The sequence below is a fragment of the Symphalangus syndactylus genome, chromosome 4, assembly GCF_028878055.3.
Source record: "Symphalangus syndactylus isolate Jambi chromosome 4, NHGRI_mSymSyn1-v2.1_pri, whole genome shotgun sequence".
Lineage (NCBI taxonomy): Eukaryota > Metazoa > Chordata > Mammalia > Primates > Hylobatidae > Symphalangus > Symphalangus syndactylus.
In genome coordinates this window covers 136,401,812-136,422,362 of record NC_072426.2, presented here as the reverse complement: position 1 = coordinate 136,422,362, position 20,551 = coordinate 136,401,812, and the positions used below count along the sequence as shown (strand labels likewise).

Sequence of the window (20,551 nt, the reverse complement as noted above, 5' to 3'; positions counted from 1 at the left end):
ATTTCAAACAGTGCTTTTTGATATATTAAACTTATTTTCCTTTTTATGTTTTCCCTCCCCTCACTCAAAGGTGAAGATTTTACTGAAGTACATCAGAATTGGAATGCTCATAGCTCTGCTTCAGAGCATGCAAAAGGATATCGTAACAGAGAATTCACACGAGGATTTTCCAGGGGCAAATACCCTCGATCTTGCCATGGCAGGCCTCCACCTCAGCATTTCTATAACTCAGAACATACGGTATCTCAGGAGGCTTCAGGATTTCCTTCTCAGAGACAAGATAATCCCATTATGCCACAATACCCCTTTCCTCTTCCAATGTTTGACATGCATAATTTTCCACTCCGCCCTCCACCCCCACCACCACCCCCACCTGTAAACATGGGTTGGGCTACACCAAACATGGCTGCTCATCCATTACTTAACTTACCATACTCCCTACCCCCACCGCCTCCCCCTCCACCACTGCCTCCTCCACCCTCTTCTGGTGATAGTAATTCTCATTTTGGACCTTACTATTAGGTGACTATGCATTACCAGAGAAATGTGGACTTTTCATATTATGTGGTAAGGATTTTTTTTTCAAGAGTGATTATGGAGCTAGATTTTTAAAAGCACTGTAAAATACTAAATGATTCCTTCTGTTGTAAGTTGATATATATTTGTAACCTTTGTGAAATTGTATTCATATGAAAATGTCAGCTCAGATTCTTGGGAGAACATTAAATTATGTAATATTTAATTAAAATTTTGAATTCATGCCTTCTCCCTGCCAATCCCACCCAGTTAAACTATATATATATGGTAATGGATATGGGACAAGTTTCATCATGGGTGAAATATATGGAGCACATTGATTTTCTTGCTATAATCTGAATATAAGATGAAGTCCTTTTGAGAGTCTTTAAACTATTTTTATAAATTTATACTGTGGAAATCAATTTTAATTACAAATGTAATTTGTGAGTAAGTTTAAATGACCATAATTTTTCTTTTTAAAGTAGTTGAGGGGTATAGAGGAGAAAATTTTTATATATTGGTAGAAGCTCTGATTATAGCTAAAGCAAAAAATATTTATTATGCATAGGCAAGCTTCCATTATCTGTGCAAAATATTCCCTTTATTTGGGCACTATTCAGAAGGCTTTACTATTTAACCTCCTAAAAGGGATGCAAAGATTATTCACAATAAGATCTATTTAGGGATTTTGTCTTCCATATTTGTTTTCCAGATCCTCACATGCAGACTAGGTTCAATAAATAACAAATATTTATTGAATATCTGAATTTAGAGTTTAATTAAATGAGTAATGACTACTGCTTTCTATTATGAAGTGTCAATGTAAGGGAAATTATGAGTTTTAGAACTAGAAGAGACCATTAAAATACTCCAGTTTTCATTTAGTAAATGAGTAGCCTAAGTGTCCCAAAGAGGTTAAAATAATTTAACTAAGATCACTCAGCTAGTGAGTTGACAAGGAGTTGAACCTAGTTCTTCTGGTTTTCTGATTAGCAGTTTCTACTAATTAGATGTTTCCCAATCTTGCATTGCTTTACACACTTCAGAAACAGTATTTGTATGGCACATTGGAGTAATCTGGAGACCACTTAGCACAAGCCCATGCACTCTGGTTGCACTGAGGCCCCACTTTTCTTCCCCATGAGCTGAGGGGACTCTTTGCAGCATTCCTAGTACACAAGTTGAGAGACTCTGCCTTGGTATACATTAACTTTATCATATGAGTACTTTCTTCATTATTTTTTAAAATATTTTTGCAACTTCTCTTTAGGAGTTACCTTCACGGGTTATAGCACAGTCTTTTTATGATTGTTAGAATATTGTAAGAGTTTATGAGATTATATCTAAAATCACTAAAAGAAAAACCCAAACCGTTTTCCACAAGAATGGGAACAGTAACATGTTATTATTATTAGTCATCAAGCTGTTCTGATCATCATGGCATTTAAAAACCTGTCCATTTCAGCTGGGTGTAGTGGCTCATTCCTGTAATCCCAGCACTTTGGGAGGCTGAGGTGGGTGGATCACCTGAGGTCAGGAGTTCGAGACCAGCCTGGCCAACATGGTGAAACCCTACCTCTAGTAAAAATACAAAAATTAGCCGAGGTGGCACGTGCCTGTAATCCCAGCCACTCGGGAGGCCGAGGCCGGAGAATTGTTTGAACCTGGGAGGCAGAGGTTGCAATGAGCTGAGATCGCACCATTGCACTCCAGCCTACGTGGCAGAGAAAGACTCCATCTCAAAGTAAAAATCTGTCCATTTCTTTAACGCAGGTGACAGGTATATCTCACAGATATTGTGGCCTCAGATCCAGACCACTGCAGTCAAGTGAGTCACACAAAGTTTTTGGTTTCCAAATGCATATAAAAGTTACGTTTACACACTACTGTAGTTTATTAAGTATGCAATAGCGTTGTGCCTAAAAAAAACTATGTGCATATCTCAATTGAAGAATACTTTACTGTTCAAAAAATAATAATGACCCTTTGAGCCTGCAGTGAGTTATAATCTTTTAGCTGGTGGAGGGTCTGGCCTCAAGTGTTGTTGGCCGCTGACTTATCAGGGTAGTGGTTGCTAAAGGTGGCAGTTTCTCCTAATAGGCAGCAGTGAAGTTTGCTACATTAATTGGCTCTTCCTTTCACCAAAGATTTCTGTGTAGCATGTGATGCTACTTGATAGCATTTTATTCTCTGTAAAACTTTGAAATTTGGGATCAAGTCCTCTCAAACCCTGCCACTGCCTTATCAACTAGGAAGGTTATGTAGCATTCTAAGTCCCTTGTTATCATTTCAACAGTGTTCATAGCATCTTCACCATGAGTAGCTTTTACTTGAGAAACCTCATTTTTCCTCATGCATAAGAAGTAACTCCTCATCTGTTCAAGTTTTTTCATGAGATTGCAGCAATTCAGTCACGTCTTTAGGTTCCACTTCTATTTCTAGTTCTCTTCCTATTTCTACCACATATTCAGTTATTTCCTCCAGTGAAGTCTTAAACACCTCAAAATTATTCATGAGGGTTGGAATCAACTTCTCCCAAACTCCTGTTAATATCGGTATTTTGACCCCCTCTCATGAATCATCAGTGTTCTTAATGACATCTTGAATGGTGAATCCTTTCCAGAAGGTTTCCAATTTACTTTGCCCAAATCCATCAGAGGAATCACTGTGACAGCTATAGCCTTACAAAAAATATTCTTATGTAATAAGACTTGAAAGTCAAAACTATTCCATGATCCATGGGCTATGAAATGGATGTGTTAGCAGGCATTAAGAAAATTCAACTCCTTGTACATCTCCATTGGAGTTCTTGGGTGACCGAGTGCATTGTTAATGATCAGTAACATTTCAAAAGAAATCTTTTACTGAATGGTGGACTTAAAATCTTTAGTAAACCATGATTTTAAAAGATGTGCTGTCATCCAGGCATAGTTTTTCTGTCTATAGAGTCTATAGAGCACAGGCAGAGTAGATTTAGCGAAATTCTTAAGGACCCTAGGATTTTTGGAATTGTAAATGAGCATTGGCTTCAAACTTAAAGTCACCAGCTGCAGAACCCCTAACAAGGTAGCCTGTCCTTTGAAGTTTGGAAGCCAGGCATTGATTCCTGTTCTGCAGCTGTGAAAATCCTAGATGGCATCTTCTTTGAATATAAGGCCATTTTATGTACACTGAAAATCTGTTGTTTAGTCTTTAGTGTATCCACCTTATCTAGATCTTCTGGATAACTTGCAGCTTCATCTTGCACTTTTATGTTATGGAGATGGCTTCTTTCCTTAAACCTCATGAGCCAACCTCTGCTAGCTTCCCACTTGGAGAGAAACTGTCGTTTCTCTCAGCCTTCATAGAATCGAAGAGAGTTAGGGCCTGCTCTGGATTAGGCTTTGGCTTAAAGGAATGTTGTAACTGGTTTGATCTTTTATCCAGACCATTTAAACTTATTCCATATCTGCCGTAAAGCTGTTTTGCTTTCTTATTCCTGTGTTCACTGGAGTAGTACTTTTAGTTTCTTTTAGGAACTTTTTCTTTGCATTCACAACTTGGCTGTTTGGCACAAGGGGCCTAGCTTTTAGTTTGCCTCAGCTTTCAACATGCTGTCCTCACTAAGCTTAATCATTTCTAACTTTTGATGTAAAGTGAGAGATGTACAACTCTTCCTTTCACTTGAACACTTCGAGGTCATTATACGGCTAGTGATTGGTTTAATTTCAGTGTTGTTTCACGAAATAGGAAGGCCTGAGGAGAGAGAGAAGCAAACAGCAGATGTGTGGAGCAGTCAGAACATACGCATGTATCCATTAAGTTCACTATATTATATGGGCATAGTTCATGGTACCTCCAAAACAATAGTAACATCAAAGATCACTGATTGAGATCACTATAACACAAATAACAATTACGAAAAAGTTCAGAATATTGGGAGAATTACCAGAATGCGACAGAGTACATGAAGTGAGCATATGCTATTGGGAAAATGGAGTTGATATACTTGCTAGGTGTGGGATTGCTACAAACCTTCGATTTGTAAAAAATGCAATATATATGAAGTATAGTACAATGAAGTACAATAAAACAGTGTATGCCTGTAGTATTATCTGACAGTGGATATTTACTATCTACAGAAACATCTGAATTAAACCATTTGATCTTTGCTTTAAATTAAGTTGGTATCTTAACCACTTAGGTCCGGTTGCCTTCCTCTCTATACAAATCAGCACTCTATGTCTGTGGGTTCTGCATCTGTGGATTCAACCAATTGTGGATCGAAAACATATAGAAAAAATAAAATATATGGTTGCACCTGTACTGAACATGGTAGACTTTTTTTTTCTTGTAATTATTCCCTAAACAATAGAGTATAACTATTTATATAAGGTTTACGTTGTATTAGGCATTATAAATAATCTAGAGAAATTGTTTAAAGTATTAGGAAGTGATTAAGTCATGAGGGCTCTGCACTTATGTATGGATTAGTGCCTTATAAAAGGGGCTGGAAGGAACTGGCTTAGATCCATTTTGCTCTTCAGTCTCATCCACCATGTGAAGACGACTCAGTATTCCTCCCTCTGGAGGATGTGGCAACAGGGTTCCATCTTGTAAGCAGAGAGCAACCATCACCAGACACTAAACCTGCTAATGCCTTCATCTTGACTTCCCAGCATCCAGAACTGTAAGTGGTACTTATTTATTTTAGAGAAAGGGTCTTGCTATGTTGTCTTAGCTGGTCTCAAACACCTGGCCTCAAGCAATCCCTTTGTCTCAGCCTTTTGAGTAGCTGAGATTACAGGCGCAAGCCACTATGCCCAGCATAAATTGCTATTGTTTTTATAAATTACTCAGCCTGTGGTGTTTTGTTACAGCAGCACAAAAGGACTAAGTCACCAACTGTCTCTTATTTGGAAGAGAGAAATAATGCAGTTGTCATCATCCTCACCTTAATCTTACAGTGCTGCTTTCAAATTGTGTCTCTAGATCTTTAAACTGATGTAAAGGCACATACTTAAAATGTCCCACTCACACAGTTTCTCACTTTCTATGGAGAATTCTTTGTATTAGCCTATTACTATATAATAAGGTAGGCTGACATTCACATGATTGTATATGGATAACCCCTTTGCATGTCTACAGTTGCAAATATAGAATGAAATTAAAATCATTGCCTAAGCTAATATATTTGTTTTATTAAGGTGAGTAGCTGTAGGCCGGGTCTGGTGGCTCATGCCTGTAATCTCAACACTTTGGGAGGCTGAGGCAGGAGGATTGCTAGAGCCCAGGAGTTCAAGACCACCAACCTGGGCAACATGGTGAAACCTTGTCTACAAAAAATTCAAAAATTAGCCGGGCATGGTTACGCATGCCTGTAGTCTCAGCTACTCAAGTGGCTCAGGCAGGAAGATCACTTGAACCCAGGAGGTTGAGGCTTCAATGAGCTGTGATCACACCATGGTAATTGGATGACTTGTTTACTTATTAGAAATAGATAATTGAAATAACTGGGTTGAGACTGTGATGTAGTTTGGACCTTTGTCCCCTCCAAATCTTGTGATGAAATGTGATCCTGGTGGAGGTGTTTCGGTCATAGGATGGAACCCTTATGAATGGTTTGGTGCTGTCCCCATGGTAATGTGTGAGCTCTCACTCTGTTAGTTCACACAAGAGCTGCTATTTAAAAGAGCATGGCACCTCTCTTGCTCACACTCACCATGTGACATAACTGCTCCCACTTCACCTTCCCTGTGATTGAAAGCTTCCTGAGGCTCTAACTAGAAGCAGATGTTAGTGTCATGTTCCTTTTACAATCTGTAGAACTGTGAGCTTAAATAAACCTCTTTTCTTAATAAATTACTCAGCTTCAGCCATTTCCTCATAGCAATATAAAACAGACTATTACAGACTGTCTAGGGGAAACCTGGAATAGAGTACAGTTTCATAACTTACCAAAGGACATGTTCTGTTTTGTGCTGTTTTAACAGAATATCACAGACTGGGTAATGTATAATGAATAGAAATTTATTGGCTCACAGTTCTGGAGTCTGGGAAGTCCAATATCAAGGCATGGCATCTTGTGAGGGCCTTCTTGCTGTGTCATCACATGGTGAAGCCAGGAGGGTAAGAAAGGACAAGAGTGGCTGAACTCACCCTTATAATGGTGGAAGTCCCCCAGTGTGGGTGGAGCCCTCATGGTCTACTCACCTGTTAAAGGTCTCATCTCTTAATACTGTTACAGTGGCAACTAAATTGCAACATGAGTTTTGGAGGGGACAGATAGTCAAACCATAGTAGGATACTTCTTAAAAGCCATGTAGTTAAGTCATATAAATTCCAAAATGTATCAATTTCTTCTGTGTAGGTAAGTGACTAGTAATAGAAACTAAATTATTAATATGTACTAGTGGGACATAGAGAAGATGTAAGTAATTACCATGGTGCCTGTGTACAGGTCTCCATTGTTTTGGGGCAATGAATATCAAATGCTTTCTCATTCTCTTTCTCTTTTCCCACTAAATTGTGATTTGTCACTCCACTTCTTTTTGTTCTACATTTTTGGTTGATTGTTTAGAGCTGGTGAACAGCAACTATATTTAAAAAAAAATTGAGGCCAATTTGATAAAGAAGAAATGAGAATCTGAATTCCAGTTTGCTATAATTTTAAGCTATTTATTAAATGTAAAGAAGTGGTATTTAAAATTCTCAGGTACTGAAAATCTTACTGTATGTTTTAAGGAACAGTTTCTTAAGGTCCCAATCATTGAATTGGGGAGACATAGAGTCTCAAATATAATGTGTCATTTGTATGTATTTTCTTTCAATGATAATGTTTGGCATTTGGATTTAATTTTATTGACTTAACAAGTTTTTAGGCAGTATGTTAAACTGGTCCAGTGCTTCGTACTAGTTCTTTTACACAACTTGCCATTATTGAGCTATTTTCTGTTGGAGAAAAGGCAATCTCTTTTACCTCTGGATGACTCAAATCAGGAAATATAAGCAAAAGAAGATAAACAATTCTTTCTGTGTCTTTACTTCTCAGTCTTTCCCAATCTGGCTGAGGCACATAAAGCAGACTTGAGGAAATTCTTTACTTAGAACACTATCTTAACCTGCTCAGGGTATTTAGAATTTTTTGAAATAAGTAGTCATGTACTTCTATAATTAAGTGCTAAGGAAAGTAAATTAGTGTATTATTAAATATTAGATTTTAAAAAAAGAAAAACTAATTTGTAGAATGAATTCATGATCACACAATATGCATTCATAAAATATTCAGTCTGATCTTTCATGTTTAACACCAATAATCTCTGAGGTATAACTGTTTAAAAAATAGAGAATTTTAGTAATGCAAGCTGGAAAATATAAAAAATAAAGAACAGTATTATTCACAAGAATTCATTTTCAGGTAATGTTGCAGCTACACTGTTTATGATTTAGTGCATTCAGGATACAAAAGAAAAAAAAAACGCAGGTATTTGTGTCTTTTTCTGCAGATAAATTGCCAATATTTCAAAAGTTTTTTTTTTTACTTCTCATTTTGTAACCCAGTCCAATCCTAAATTTATATGGATATAAATTAGGATATGGATAATATCCTGTATGGAAATGGATTACCTGCAATTATGTTCCAGAAACCAAGGGACTATTTTTTATAGTGTAGCTGAAATTAAAGTTGAGAAATATCCCCTTAATATTACCTATCAGGCTGGGCGGGGTGGCTCACACCTGTAATCCCAGCACTTTGGGAGGCTGAGACAGGCAGATCACTCGAGGTCAGGAGTTCAAGACCAGCCTGGCCAACATGGTGAAACCCCATCTCTACTAAAACACAAAAATTAGCTGGGTGTGGTGGTGCATCCCCGTAATTCCAGCTACTCGGGAGTCTGTGGCAGGAGAATTGCTTGAACCCGAGAGGCGGAGGTTGCAGTGAGCCTAGATCACTCCACTACACTCTAGCCTGGTTGACAAAGTGAGACTCCGTCTCAAAAAAAAAAAAAATAGATGAAAGTACTTGTTTTGAGCTACTAGCAGCAATAAAATTACATCTCATTTTTGACTCTGTGCAATGATAAATTGCTGTCATTGGCAGACTAGATGTATGCAATTACCTGAAAACAAAGTACAGATTTGTGTATCAAATGGTAAAATACTTAATAATGAAAATAAGCCATGAAGAAAAACATCAAATATTTTCTTCTGTGCATTCTATAGAAAGCATACATTTACACTATTATCTGTGTAAATACCTATTTATTTGAAGGCTAGTACAGAAAGCCTAATTGTTACGCATATTTTAGTTGAGTACCCTTTCATTTCTACTCACATAAAGGTGAAATGGGAATAAATTTTACATTGCATATCTTACAGTTAGTTCCATTACTCCATCTTTCAAACAGAACAAACTGACCTTGTTTATGTGGTAAAAGCTTTTTATTTATATTGAGGATAGATGGGCCAAACATTGTTTCTAACAAGAGATATGACCCAAATAGTAAAATAGAGCAGATGCAAAGGGATAAAATATTAGCATAGAATTCCTATTAGAATGTAATAAATAGATTAGGTGGTGTGTAGTGTTTGGATGATAGAGATGAACTTCTAAAATGTTCTCAGTAGCCACTATAGTGTGCAAAACCTATTTTTGCAGCTCTTTAAACCTTTTATTATTGCGGCTCTTCAAGTGTTTTATTGTGTGCTCCCATGACATACAGGAGTGCTGGGAAACATTTGCACTCTCCCCCAACCCACAGCTCTTGCAAATGTCTGTTTGATTATGTATCATGCAGTGTTTCATCTCAGACATGATTTGGCACTGTCAGACTCAATTATGTAAGCTTTCTTAATAGTTGATTTATTCAAAACAAATGATTAATTTTCTTTAACATCAGTTTGGTTTTTGTTTTTGACTAGGTATAATTGTTCGTATATTTGTTGGCAACAACATAAGTTCAGATGAATTCTGTTCAGCAAGATGATGGGCAGAAAAATATTTACCGGCAGAAGAAAACAGGTGTGGGCATTAATTTTATTCATTCAAATCCTATTAAACTATATCAAATTGCTGTTGGGTAGGCGATCTAATGTATGACTGTGGAATATATTACTTTCCATATTTATTTTTTATTAGTCCGATCTAATTTACAGACTGTGGAATATATTACTTTCCATATTTTTCTTCATAGAACATCACCCTGTACCATTATTTCACAGAACACACTGGGAAATGCTGTCATAGAAGATAGCTGGAAGACATTCATGGTAGTGCACACACATTTCTTGGAGATGTGTTTAGTCTTGCTAAGAAGACAATTATTAGAAGATCATGGGACCCAGAAGAAATCTTAAATCTCTCGCATTAGGTTAGGAAACTGCTGTTCATTAGCGTGGGCTCTGGTTCCTGGTGTTCCAGAACTCACTGAAAGTCTGTAAGATGTACATTTTTCTGAGAGGGAGATTCCATGGCTTTCATCTTGTTTTCAAAGTAGTATCTGAAGACAGAAAAAGAGGCTGGAGACAGAGAGTCCGTCATTTAGGATATAAATAGAAAATCATTCTTACATTAAAAGAAGGGGCACTATATTCAGCTTAACAAATTTAATGGTCTGTCTCTATTTTATAAAGCTCATTCCAGGCATATTGTGATAAACAGTGAAATCTGAGCAAGTCCACACAAATTTTAAGGACATTCTACAAATAGTTAAAAAAATGCCCATATGCAACAACGACAGAAAAGGAAAAGATACAAATGGAATGTAGAAAATCATTCAGAAAAGTTTCTGAAAGGAGAGAAATGAAGACCAGAATCAGACCATTCTCATAGGCCTAATAGGCTAAGGTATACTCTCCATTTACTTAGAGTAGAGGACCTGAAAGTTTATATATAAGTCTTATAGTTGCATAATTTATTTTTGTTATAGAAAAGCAAAATGTATAAATTGCCCTTATAAAAATAGATTCAATCATGCTAGTTAAGATTTTGTTAGTTCTCATAGAGTTCTAGTCAAAGGACTCATCCAGGTGCTTTTTTACATAGCTGGCTGGACTGGATAGATATGTCATGACAGTTCCTAATGTGGGCAAGTAGCAATGACCCTTACAAATGCTCATGTAAGTTTTATTTCTTTTTTTTTTTCTTTTTTTGAGACAGCGTCTCTCTCTGTCACCCAGCCTGGAGTGCAATGGTGTGATATTGGCTCACTGCAGCCTCTACCTCCCGGGCTTAAGTGACTCTTGTGCCTCAGCCTCCCAAGTAGCTGGGACTACAGGCATACGCCACCATGCCTGGCCAATTTTTGTGTTTTTAGTAGAGACAGGGTTTCGCCATGTTGGCCAGGCTAGTCTCAAACTCCTGACCTCGGGTGATCCACCTGCCTTGGCCTCTCAAAGTGCTGGGATTACAGGCATGAGCCACCGCACCTGGCCAAAAATAAGTTTTATTTCTGTCTGTGACTGTAACGTGAGATGTGAGAATAGACTTCAGTTCTCATACAGTGCTCTACTTCCATTGATTGCTTAAATCATCTTTTCTGTTAAAGTATTATCTGAGGGCCAGCACTGTTTTATCACACCTATCCCTACTCTAGTACAGGGAAGTTACTTGAGAGACAGTAACTGAAACCTTGTTTCTAGATAACACTTTCTGATTCATCACCCCTGGGATTCTCCTTTGTGTTTCTAGAGTATAGTGGTTTATATGTGTGGATTCAAGATTATTGTGGCAAGCATTAGTGAGGATTCTTTTTATTTAATGACTTGAAAGTATTTCACAAGGTATCATAAACCTATTTTAGCACAGATTTCCTGGTCAGTTGTTCATCAAAAACGGCTCCGAAAGATAAATGGAACATGAATTCTTTTTCTTGGAACTGGTTTTGAGAGGACCCTATCACCTCTAATTTGGAAATCACAACATTTTAGAAAAATTATTTTTTCCTAGGATAATAAAATTTGCTTAAAAATATTCAACTTTAGATGATACCAAAATTTGGCTACCAAATGGTTAAGGATAATCAATCTGCTGCAAGGTTTTTGGATTGATCTCTATATGATCATTCAGTAAGAGTGTATCCATGCTGTTCTATCCGTAAATATACCAGAGTGCTGACCTTTACAGATAACAATGAATAATGGATGATGTATTCGTGTGTGTGTGTGTGTGCGCGCGTGTGTGTGCACGTGTGTTCTAGGGAGTTTAAAGAATAAGAGAAGACTGAGTATCCTAGGAGACATTTGCTTTCCCTTTCTGCTTTTCTCTACTTTGTAAAATAGCCTCAGGATGAGAAAGCCATCTGAGGCCATGTATTTAGATTTACTTGAAAGTATGAAAAAAAAAATAGAAGCACAAACCTGTAAATCTCTTGGAGCAACAAGTGGGGAAGTACATACCAGTTGCTGTTAATATTTCCGTTAATGAACCAACCTAGTGAAATTAGGTTTAGAGAGCCATTGAAATTTAATATATTCATTTATTCAGTGAACATTCGTTTTGTGCTTTTTATTAGTCATTTGATGCTGGGAATGCAATCCTAAGTGCAGTAGTAGAAAATGGATAAATAAAGACACTAGGTGCTATAATACAAGTTTGTATGTGTACAAGGTATGGTGGGAACATAGAGGTGAGAAAAGTCTATTCCACTTTGGGTACAGATGGGAAGAGGAGGAAGGTAGGGAATAATTCACAGAGAACATGATCTTAGGGCTGAATCTTAAAAAATAAAAGATAAACCTGAGAAAAGCCGTAGAACTGTAAAACAGCTCAGCATGTTTTGAAACCAGCAGATAGATAGGTATGACGGGTATGAGGAGTGTACAAGGATGGAATAGAAGAAAACAATTCCTGGAGGTAGAAAGTAAATGGAAGTCAGGTGACAGGAGACCTTTGGGGCCTTACTAAGGAGTTTGGATTTTATCCTGGAAGTAATGGGGCATGAATTGACAGGACTTGCAATGTTAGGGATTGTGCTGCAGAAGGAAGGTGTCTGGAATGACTCTTGGCTTTATTTATGGTTTGAATGGCTAGGTAGGGTGGTAGTCCCTGAAAAAAGGGATATATTTTGCATCTTTTATGTGTTTACATCTTCACAACAATTTTGTGAGGTAGTAAACATTAACATTTTATAAGGAAGAAAAGTGAGGACTTGTATAGGTTAAAGATTGTTTGATTTCTTACAGCTAGTACTTGATGAAATCATATGGAACACAAGAGTTGTCTGATCCCAGGATCTGAGCTTGTAGCCACCATTGTAGGCTTCCTCAAAGGCACTAGTAAACCACAAGATTTTCAAAAGTTGGAATTGAGGAAGAGAAGAAGAAATATTATAACAAGGACTAAGAAAAAAACTGTTAAATTTATATTTAAGGAGACATTAGTGCTAAGAAATTCTGCTAGAAACTGATATATTTAATACCCACATATGCCTTAATACAGATCTCTCTCTTAACACAGACATACATACACATGAACAAAAATAATTCCAGGTTAACTCAGTGATACACTTTTCTATTCATCCAATTATAATTTTCTCAAAATTCCATAATAAGGACACTTGTAGCAGTTACATAATTGAACTACACATTTTCAAGGGTTTCACTTACATATACACCACTGGGTTAAAACTTCGTAACATTTTTGGACCTGGAGCTAGAAGGTATTATTATTATTAGTTGGAAACTGAATTGTTTTTTATTAGCATTAACTCAATATCAATCAAAAACTGATGATGTGTCATCAGATTGCCATATTGTGTCAGTTTTAGGAATTTATTTAGAATAAGTAGCAAGAACTTAGACTTCTAAACTCCGTTGAATTGAATGCATCTATTGCATCTTTATTGGTTTAGTAAATGAATCGATTTTGCTTCAAGAGGCAATTTAGTGTCATAATGATATTAGTATACATAATAATTTTGCAAACATGCAGTTTTTTGTTTTACTTTGAAAATTGTGCATAGAAATAGATCTCTACAAATAAAACTGATAGGGAAGAATTATGCAAAATAGCTGCAAGATTTTGTTGCATTTGTACACATTATAAAGGGTACGACTTGTATTTTCAGTAGTAGTAACACTGGTCAGTGGTCATATTGAAAGAACTTGGCTTTTTTTCTGTTTGTAGATTTTGCCTGTTTAATCATTTAAATCAAAATGTAACCCACAGGATATGTCAGCCCAGTCACAAAAAAAACTACTAATAAAAATTTGCAAAAATATTGCCCAACCTTCCAAATAAACTTAATTAAAGAAATAAAAATAAAATTAATAATACTATTTTGAGTGTATCAAATTGGCAAAAAATAAATAGAAACATGATTATTATCATTGAGTATGGCTAAGGCTTCAAAAAAATTATTGTCCTATACCACTGATAGTATCAAACTTTATTGAGAATAACTTAGAAAAAATGTAGTCTTTCATGCCTGTGGTCCTAATGATCCTACATTTTGAAATCTGTTTATGATGACATTATGAAGAAAGTCTAGTTGACTGTTACATTTTTGTAGTTAAGATAACCGTCATAGGAAATAGGATGATATTATGAATAACTTTATGCCAATAAAATGTAAAAATGTAAGTGAAATAGTCAAATTTCTAGAAAAACAAACTTATGAAGATGGATTAAAAAAGAATAAATTATCAGAGTAGTCCTTATTAAGTAGAAGCCATAAGGAGAAAAAAAAAAAATCTTCCCACTGCAAATACCCCAGGTCCAGATAGCTTTACCAGTGAATTTTACTAAATATTTTAGGACAAAATATGTAATTTTACATAAACTTTACCAGAAAGTAGAAAAATAAGGAACAATGTCACCCATTCGTGAGGACAACATAAACTTGATGCCAAAATCTGACAAGGACATTATAAAGAAGAAAAATTGCAAGCAGATCTCACAAATGTAGATATAAAAATACTACTCACAGAGTGAATTAACAACATGGAAACAGCAAATATAAAAAGAAGATACACTACCAAGTAGGACTTATTCCAGGAATACGAGATTGGTTTAACACGTGATTATCCATCAATATTGTTCATCGCATGAACAGAATGTTCTGAATTTATCAACTTGGCACTCCCACTCCGGTGTAAGCCTTGAAAATAAATTTTCTGGAATCTTGGATTCAGCACAATTCTGGATTCGAGTTGATCAAGGAAGGCACTCACAAGATTGAACAGGCAGAAGCAAAGGAGGGGTAAATACCAAGAGGAAGCTCCTGGTCCCAGACTTAGTGACAGACACAGGTAGCTCTAGCTTCTAGCTCTGCCCAGCTTCTGGACCTGCTGACTACTAAGTGCTTTATTGCCATTTCCTCAGAGGTGGTAGATTCCACAGACCTCTCCACAGATCCCCTCTGTGGTTCTACTTCAGTGGCCAGATACATGCAGTTTCCTGAATTTTACCTCATGCTTCTACATACCCACAACTGTCATATTAGTGATGCTGTTATTTCCCCATTCTCTTCCAGTCTTTCCTTTTCCAGTTTCCCATACATTGGTGTATGCTCTAATTCCTGTGGTAAACCTCCTTTTCACATGGTATTTTTAGTGGCTTTGTTTTTCTGACCGAATCTTGGCTAATACAGTTTTTGATAATAGAAGTGAATTAGAGTAGAAGCAATAGAATTTTAAGGATGAGAATCCTACTAGATTTAAAGGCATTAGTGACCTCATTGCCATGGTAAATAAAACACAAGTAGTCCATGGCATGCAATAACTAAACAGGTAGCTAGGGTCTAGAGAAGATAACTTTAAGTGATGAAGTAGTTACTGCAATAAACATTATTGTGGGAATAAAGAATAAAGGCTTTTGCATTTATTTGATTTCTACAAAGTGTACTGGAGGATACGGAGAAAGGAAAAGATGAGCTCATGGCTTTAAATCCTAATCCACAACCTGGGTAGGGATCCAGGAAACTTCTGTAATTGTCCTGGAAAACACAGACACACACAGAAATATCTCCTGTAGCTGCAGGGTTAAAATTTCTGAAAACCAAGCTTGAAGTCTGATCCTGTGGGCAGCTGAACTTAGAAATGCAACAATGTGGATGCATCTCAAAAAACATGATGGAGAGCAAAACTGCCAGACACAAAAAGGATATATGGTCTAATTGCATTTTTGAAAAGATGAAAAAATAAAACTAAGAAGCCTTACAAGTTTTGATGGCGTAACTATTAAAAAAAAAACAAACGAGGAAGGGATTACCATAAATGTTAGGAGAGGAATTACAAAAGTGGAGAAGTGAATGATAATTGGGAGAGGACCAGAGGGGACCATTTCCTTGCTGGCCATACTCTCTTCCTTGGATTGACTAAGGTTAACAAGGGTGATGGCTTTGTGATAGTTTTTTGAGCCGTACACTTATATTCTGTGGAACTATATAAGTATTATTTCTCAAAACCAAAAGGATTAAAAGGAACCCTGAAGTGCTTGCCATCTAAGTGGGAAACAAAAGACAAGATTCTTAAATGGCTGACAAGTCTCTAAATAATCTGGCCTCCTACTAACGGTTTGATGTCTCAATTTTTCTTCTTGTCTCCCTCTGCTCCTGCATCTACACATATAGAGTTGAACGTGATCAGAGAAAACCCAACACTCATGCTGTCTGGTATCACTTGAGATTCATAACTACCAAACCTAAAAGGGAGCCTTAAAGCTGCAATACTTTTTCCTAGTCCATTCACTTGTCACTCACCAAGGTGACAGTTTCATAACTCTCCTCTACAACCTTCAAGCCCTCCGTTCCCTGATTTCACTATCCCTCCTCAGTAGCAGTTTTGTTTTCCTCTTTGTACTGAGAAAATGGAAACAGTTTTATTGGGTGGACACAGAGCTGTATCATCCACATCCCTCTTCACAAAAAGAGCCTTATACCCCAGATGCTGGGGTTAGCAGATATCTTCCAGCATTCAGCAACTATAAAGTCCATCTCACTTACGGAGAGCCCATAGTGCACATTTGTAGGGGGAGCCCAAATCCAATGTCCATTTCCAGAAGGAGTGGTTGAGGGCAGCATAAAGGCTGGAGGAACAAATCCAGAGCTCTCTTTGGGTTGGTTAAGCTTTGCCAAGCATGTACTGTAGTTTGAATTTCTCCTCCATCCAATTGTTTCCTCTCTCTCCCTTCCCTAGGTGTTGATCCCTAACATATATTCAGTATTCCAAATTCCATCTCAGTATTTGCTTCCAGTGAATCCAACCTGTGATACCTCACACACATTCAGATTTCCATCACCATGTTCACCTACCAACCTGCTTTTTTCCTCAATATCCTCTGACTGCCTTCTTTACAGAGTGCTTTTACTTAAAGCTGATCACTTCATTTGTGTACTGTCTTTGCTTACTGAGAGAGATAACTAGCAATTCTTTCTCCCCCCATATCATTTTTTCCATTTTGTAAAATTGCTATTATCTCTCTCATCTTATTTTTTTTTATCCCTGCCTTGGCCCATTTCACCAGCTACTGAGCTGTTCTGCTTTCTTTTGCAAAATTATTATTAATCTCAGACTCCAAATTATTCTTCTCTCATTTCCTCTGTAGCTTATTCTAATCAGGCTTCCCCCTCCATTAGTGGAAACTGCCCTTTGCAAAGTCATCAGTGGCTTTTACGATGCAAACTATGATGGTCTGATCTCAGTCTTCATCATACTTAACGTTTTTTGCATGATTGATAAAAATTTTCTACTCCGTAAATGTTTCCCACTTGGCGTCCAGGACATCAAACTCTTACTTTTTTCTCCTCCTAGTCAGTCTTCATCGTACTTAACGTTTTTTGCGTGATTGATAAAAATTTTCTACTCCTTAAATGTTTCCCACTTGGCATCCAGGACATCAAACTCTTACTTTTTTCTCCTCCTAGTTCACGGCTCACTCTCAGATGGGCCACCTAGTGCACAATTCCAAGAAATGCCATTTACCTAGAACAAAACACTAGCGGTGGCTCTACTTCTCAGTCCCTTTTTCTAATTGATTCTCTTTTCCCTGTCTCTTAAGGTAGGAGGGTCACAGAGTTCATGCTTGGTCCATTTATATTTTTTATGTACACATCTCTCTTCCAGACACTCGGACTCAGAAATGCACAAACTCCCTGACATCTTTATTTAAATGACTAATAGTTATGTCAACATGTCCAAAATGAATTCTAAATTCACGCCAAACTTGTGCCACTGGACATTTCTCCTCCCTCAGTTTATGACAACTCCATCTTTCCAGTTGCTCAAGCTCATTCTATTTCATTTTATTTTGTGTTTCAAAACAAAACAAAATAGAAGAACAATAAGGATTGTATATTACTTTTACTTTATGTTCAGAGATGGGGAGGGAATAATGGTGGTTAAAGAATTAACCTACTTTCCAATTTTCTAGGGATAGCACTCTGAATTTAAATGTTTCAAATGGGTTGACAACCACCAAAGACATTTTCCCACTACTTCTTCCCTCTCCTCTGGTATTCAATTCCTTCCTAACTTGACTCATATTCACGTATTTCTTTAACACCAAATCAGTCCTTCAGCTTTATATCTAGAAGTATATATTCAACACTTGTCACTTCTGAAAAAAAAAAAGGTAGTTATGCAATAGCTGAAGTTATGTCCAGAAATCTACAAAAAAAAAAAAAAAGATTTTTTTTGGCCAGATATAAATTAATAAGGAGTTTTCTGAGGAACCTTCAAAAAGCAATTTTGGAGGTTTACCTTTTTTAAAATGTTTCCGGTGTTTAATATGTGAAAAAGGATACAATATCTAGTTATTATAGAGGGAGAAACAAAACTCAAGCAGCTCTATCAGTTTTTATGTAGGCCTTTAATCCATTTTTTAAAAATATAAATAAATCCCTAGAGATTATGGTTCCAGGTTCCTAAGACTAAATATGTAAATAACTACGCTACAAAGTGCTAGAGCTCATCAATTTTGAGTTACAAAAATCCATAGCAGAGTTCAACTTGATGGAAGCAAAAATAGGAAAACCAAAAACAAAACTGAAAGCTTAAAATCTGTCTCTAGTTCCTTTCCTCTTTCAGTGGAAATGTATTGAAGCAAATAAACATCACTTTTGCTTGACCTTAGGTTTCCAGATCAGTAAGAGAATATACAAAATTCATTTACAAGTTAACTTTTGAAGTTAAGATGATGATACAGTAATTCCCCCTGAGCCTTGGGGGATATGTTTCAAGACCCCTAGTGGATGCCTGAAATCACAAATAGTAGCGAACCCTATATATACCATGATTTTTCCTATACTTACATACCTATGATAAAGTTTAATTTAGGAGACAGGCACAGTAAGAGATTAACAACATCTAATAATAGGACAATTATAACAATATTTTGTAGTAAGTTATGTGAATGTCTTCTTTCTCTCTCTCAAAATGTCTGATTTTACTTCACCTATTTTCAGACCGTGGTTGACTGAAGGTAACTGAAACCATGAAAAGTGAAACCACAGATGAGGGGAGAGTACTGTATCCTCAAATGATGCTATGGCTGGTGATGGTAACAGCAAGTCTACCAGCCTAGTCAAGCATTCTTATCCATAGAAGAGTTGTCATGGGGACCTCATGGCAACCCACAGATTTCAAGTACTGTATGTTCTGCCTAAATAAATAATGACAAGCTATCTTACTGAATGTTCTCCGTATCTGCGTACTTAATAGGGCAGGATGCTACCTAACATATCATTTGCAGTAAATAAAGGTAAAAATGAGAGACATACAAAAGTAATATAAGGATTACATCTCTGCATTTTAAAAGCACATTCTGTGTTAACTATTATGTTTTCATTTCATTCTGGATCAGAAGATCAGACACATATCATTGCTTATTCAGACCTCACCTGATCCTATGTATAGGCCCCTCAAACTCACTGAAGGTGGCAGTAATCTCTATATCTATGAAGAGTGTGAGGTAATTCTAGGAGACACCTTTCTGTGCAAAATGTCAGGTGTTAGCTCCCCATGGAGGAACTCTCTCCTTGCCGCTTGAGGACCTCACAGAAACAAGTCATAGCATTCTTTTTTTAGGCTGTGAGGTAGGGTTAGATCATCCTCACTTTTCTGTTACCACTTGTGTTCTTTCTGTATATGCTTTTTAAATTCACTAACTAATAGAAAATTTCTATGCTTTGAATACATTATTAACCTCACAATGAGGATTTTTTTCTTCCTAGACATTGAAATATTTTAGACACTAGACAATAAAGGATTTTTAATAAGTGGAGTGTAACTACTTACAACTTTTTTCTTCTTTCCCCAAAGTGAATAAGTAACAATTGTAGGCTAATATTTCAGATTAGCATAGGTAGATAATATTAGTTTTTTAATCATGAAATTATTTTAAGTGCATCATTTGAGAGAATTTATGGTATAAATTCTATATAAATTTTATATTTGATAAGAAATATAAAGATAGAAGCTAATGAAGAGGGAGAAGAACTAAGTATTCTTGAGTTGTTTGTGGAAGTAGTAATTTTATCTAAGTTGTATTCACTTAGCCCCCTCCAAGATTAAGTTTCTATGTGAAAAAAAAAAAAAAGGGTGAAAAGGAGAGCACCAAAACCTTACATGACTGGAGTTGATTTAATGAAAAGCTTGTTTCTGCTCCTCACTGAAATGCCTTGGAATGTGATAAGTACAGTCAGAAAGTTTTTAATATTTATTCTCAACATACAGTAAAGATTTAGGAAGAGAAAGGAGGGAATAGGGAACTCAGTCTTCCTAAGCCTAATTTCATTAAGAAACTTAACAAAGGGAAAAGACACTAAGCCCTTTTCTTGTAAGAAACTCACCTGAAAAGGGAAGGGATCCAAATATGAACAAGAACAATCACTTAGCACTGACTTCTTTTTTTTTTTTTTTTTTTTTTTGAGACGGAGTCTCGCTCTGTCGCCCAGGCTGGAGTGCAGTGGCGCAATCTCGGCTCACTGCAAGCTCCGCCTCCCGGGTTCACGCCATTCTCCTGCCTCAGCCTCCCGAGTAGCTGGGACTACAGGCGCCCGCCAACACACCCGGCTAATTTTTTGTATTTTTAGTAGAGACGGGGTTTCACCGT

The 20,551-nt window shown here is 36.7% G+C and overlaps 1 protein-coding gene across 5 annotated transcripts in view; it reads left to right on the top strand.

Annotated features, from left to right (window-relative positions):
- Window positions 1-19,121, top strand: part of NAF1 (nuclear assembly factor 1 ribonucleoprotein) — a 57,530-nt gene extending 38,409 nt beyond the window's left edge. Inside the window, exons 8-11 of one of the 5 annotated variants that reach the window (XR_010120591.1) lie at window positions 71-567; window positions 2,293-2,347; window positions 9,421-10,345; window positions 18,903-19,121. Coding sequence is in view for 2 of the 5 variants with exons in the window: in XM_055276296.2 (XP_055132271.1) it covers window positions 71-522 (452 nt within the window). In the remaining 3 variants the exon portion in view is untranslated. Of the gene's footprint in view, window positions 1-70; window positions 4,825-9,420; window positions 10,346-18,902 lie in introns of those variants that run through there. The other 4 variants (XR_010120592.1, XR_010120593.1, XM_055276296.2 and 1 more) reach the window with 4 other exon arrangements.
- The last annotated feature ends 1,430 nt before the right edge of the window (window positions 19,122-20,551 follow it).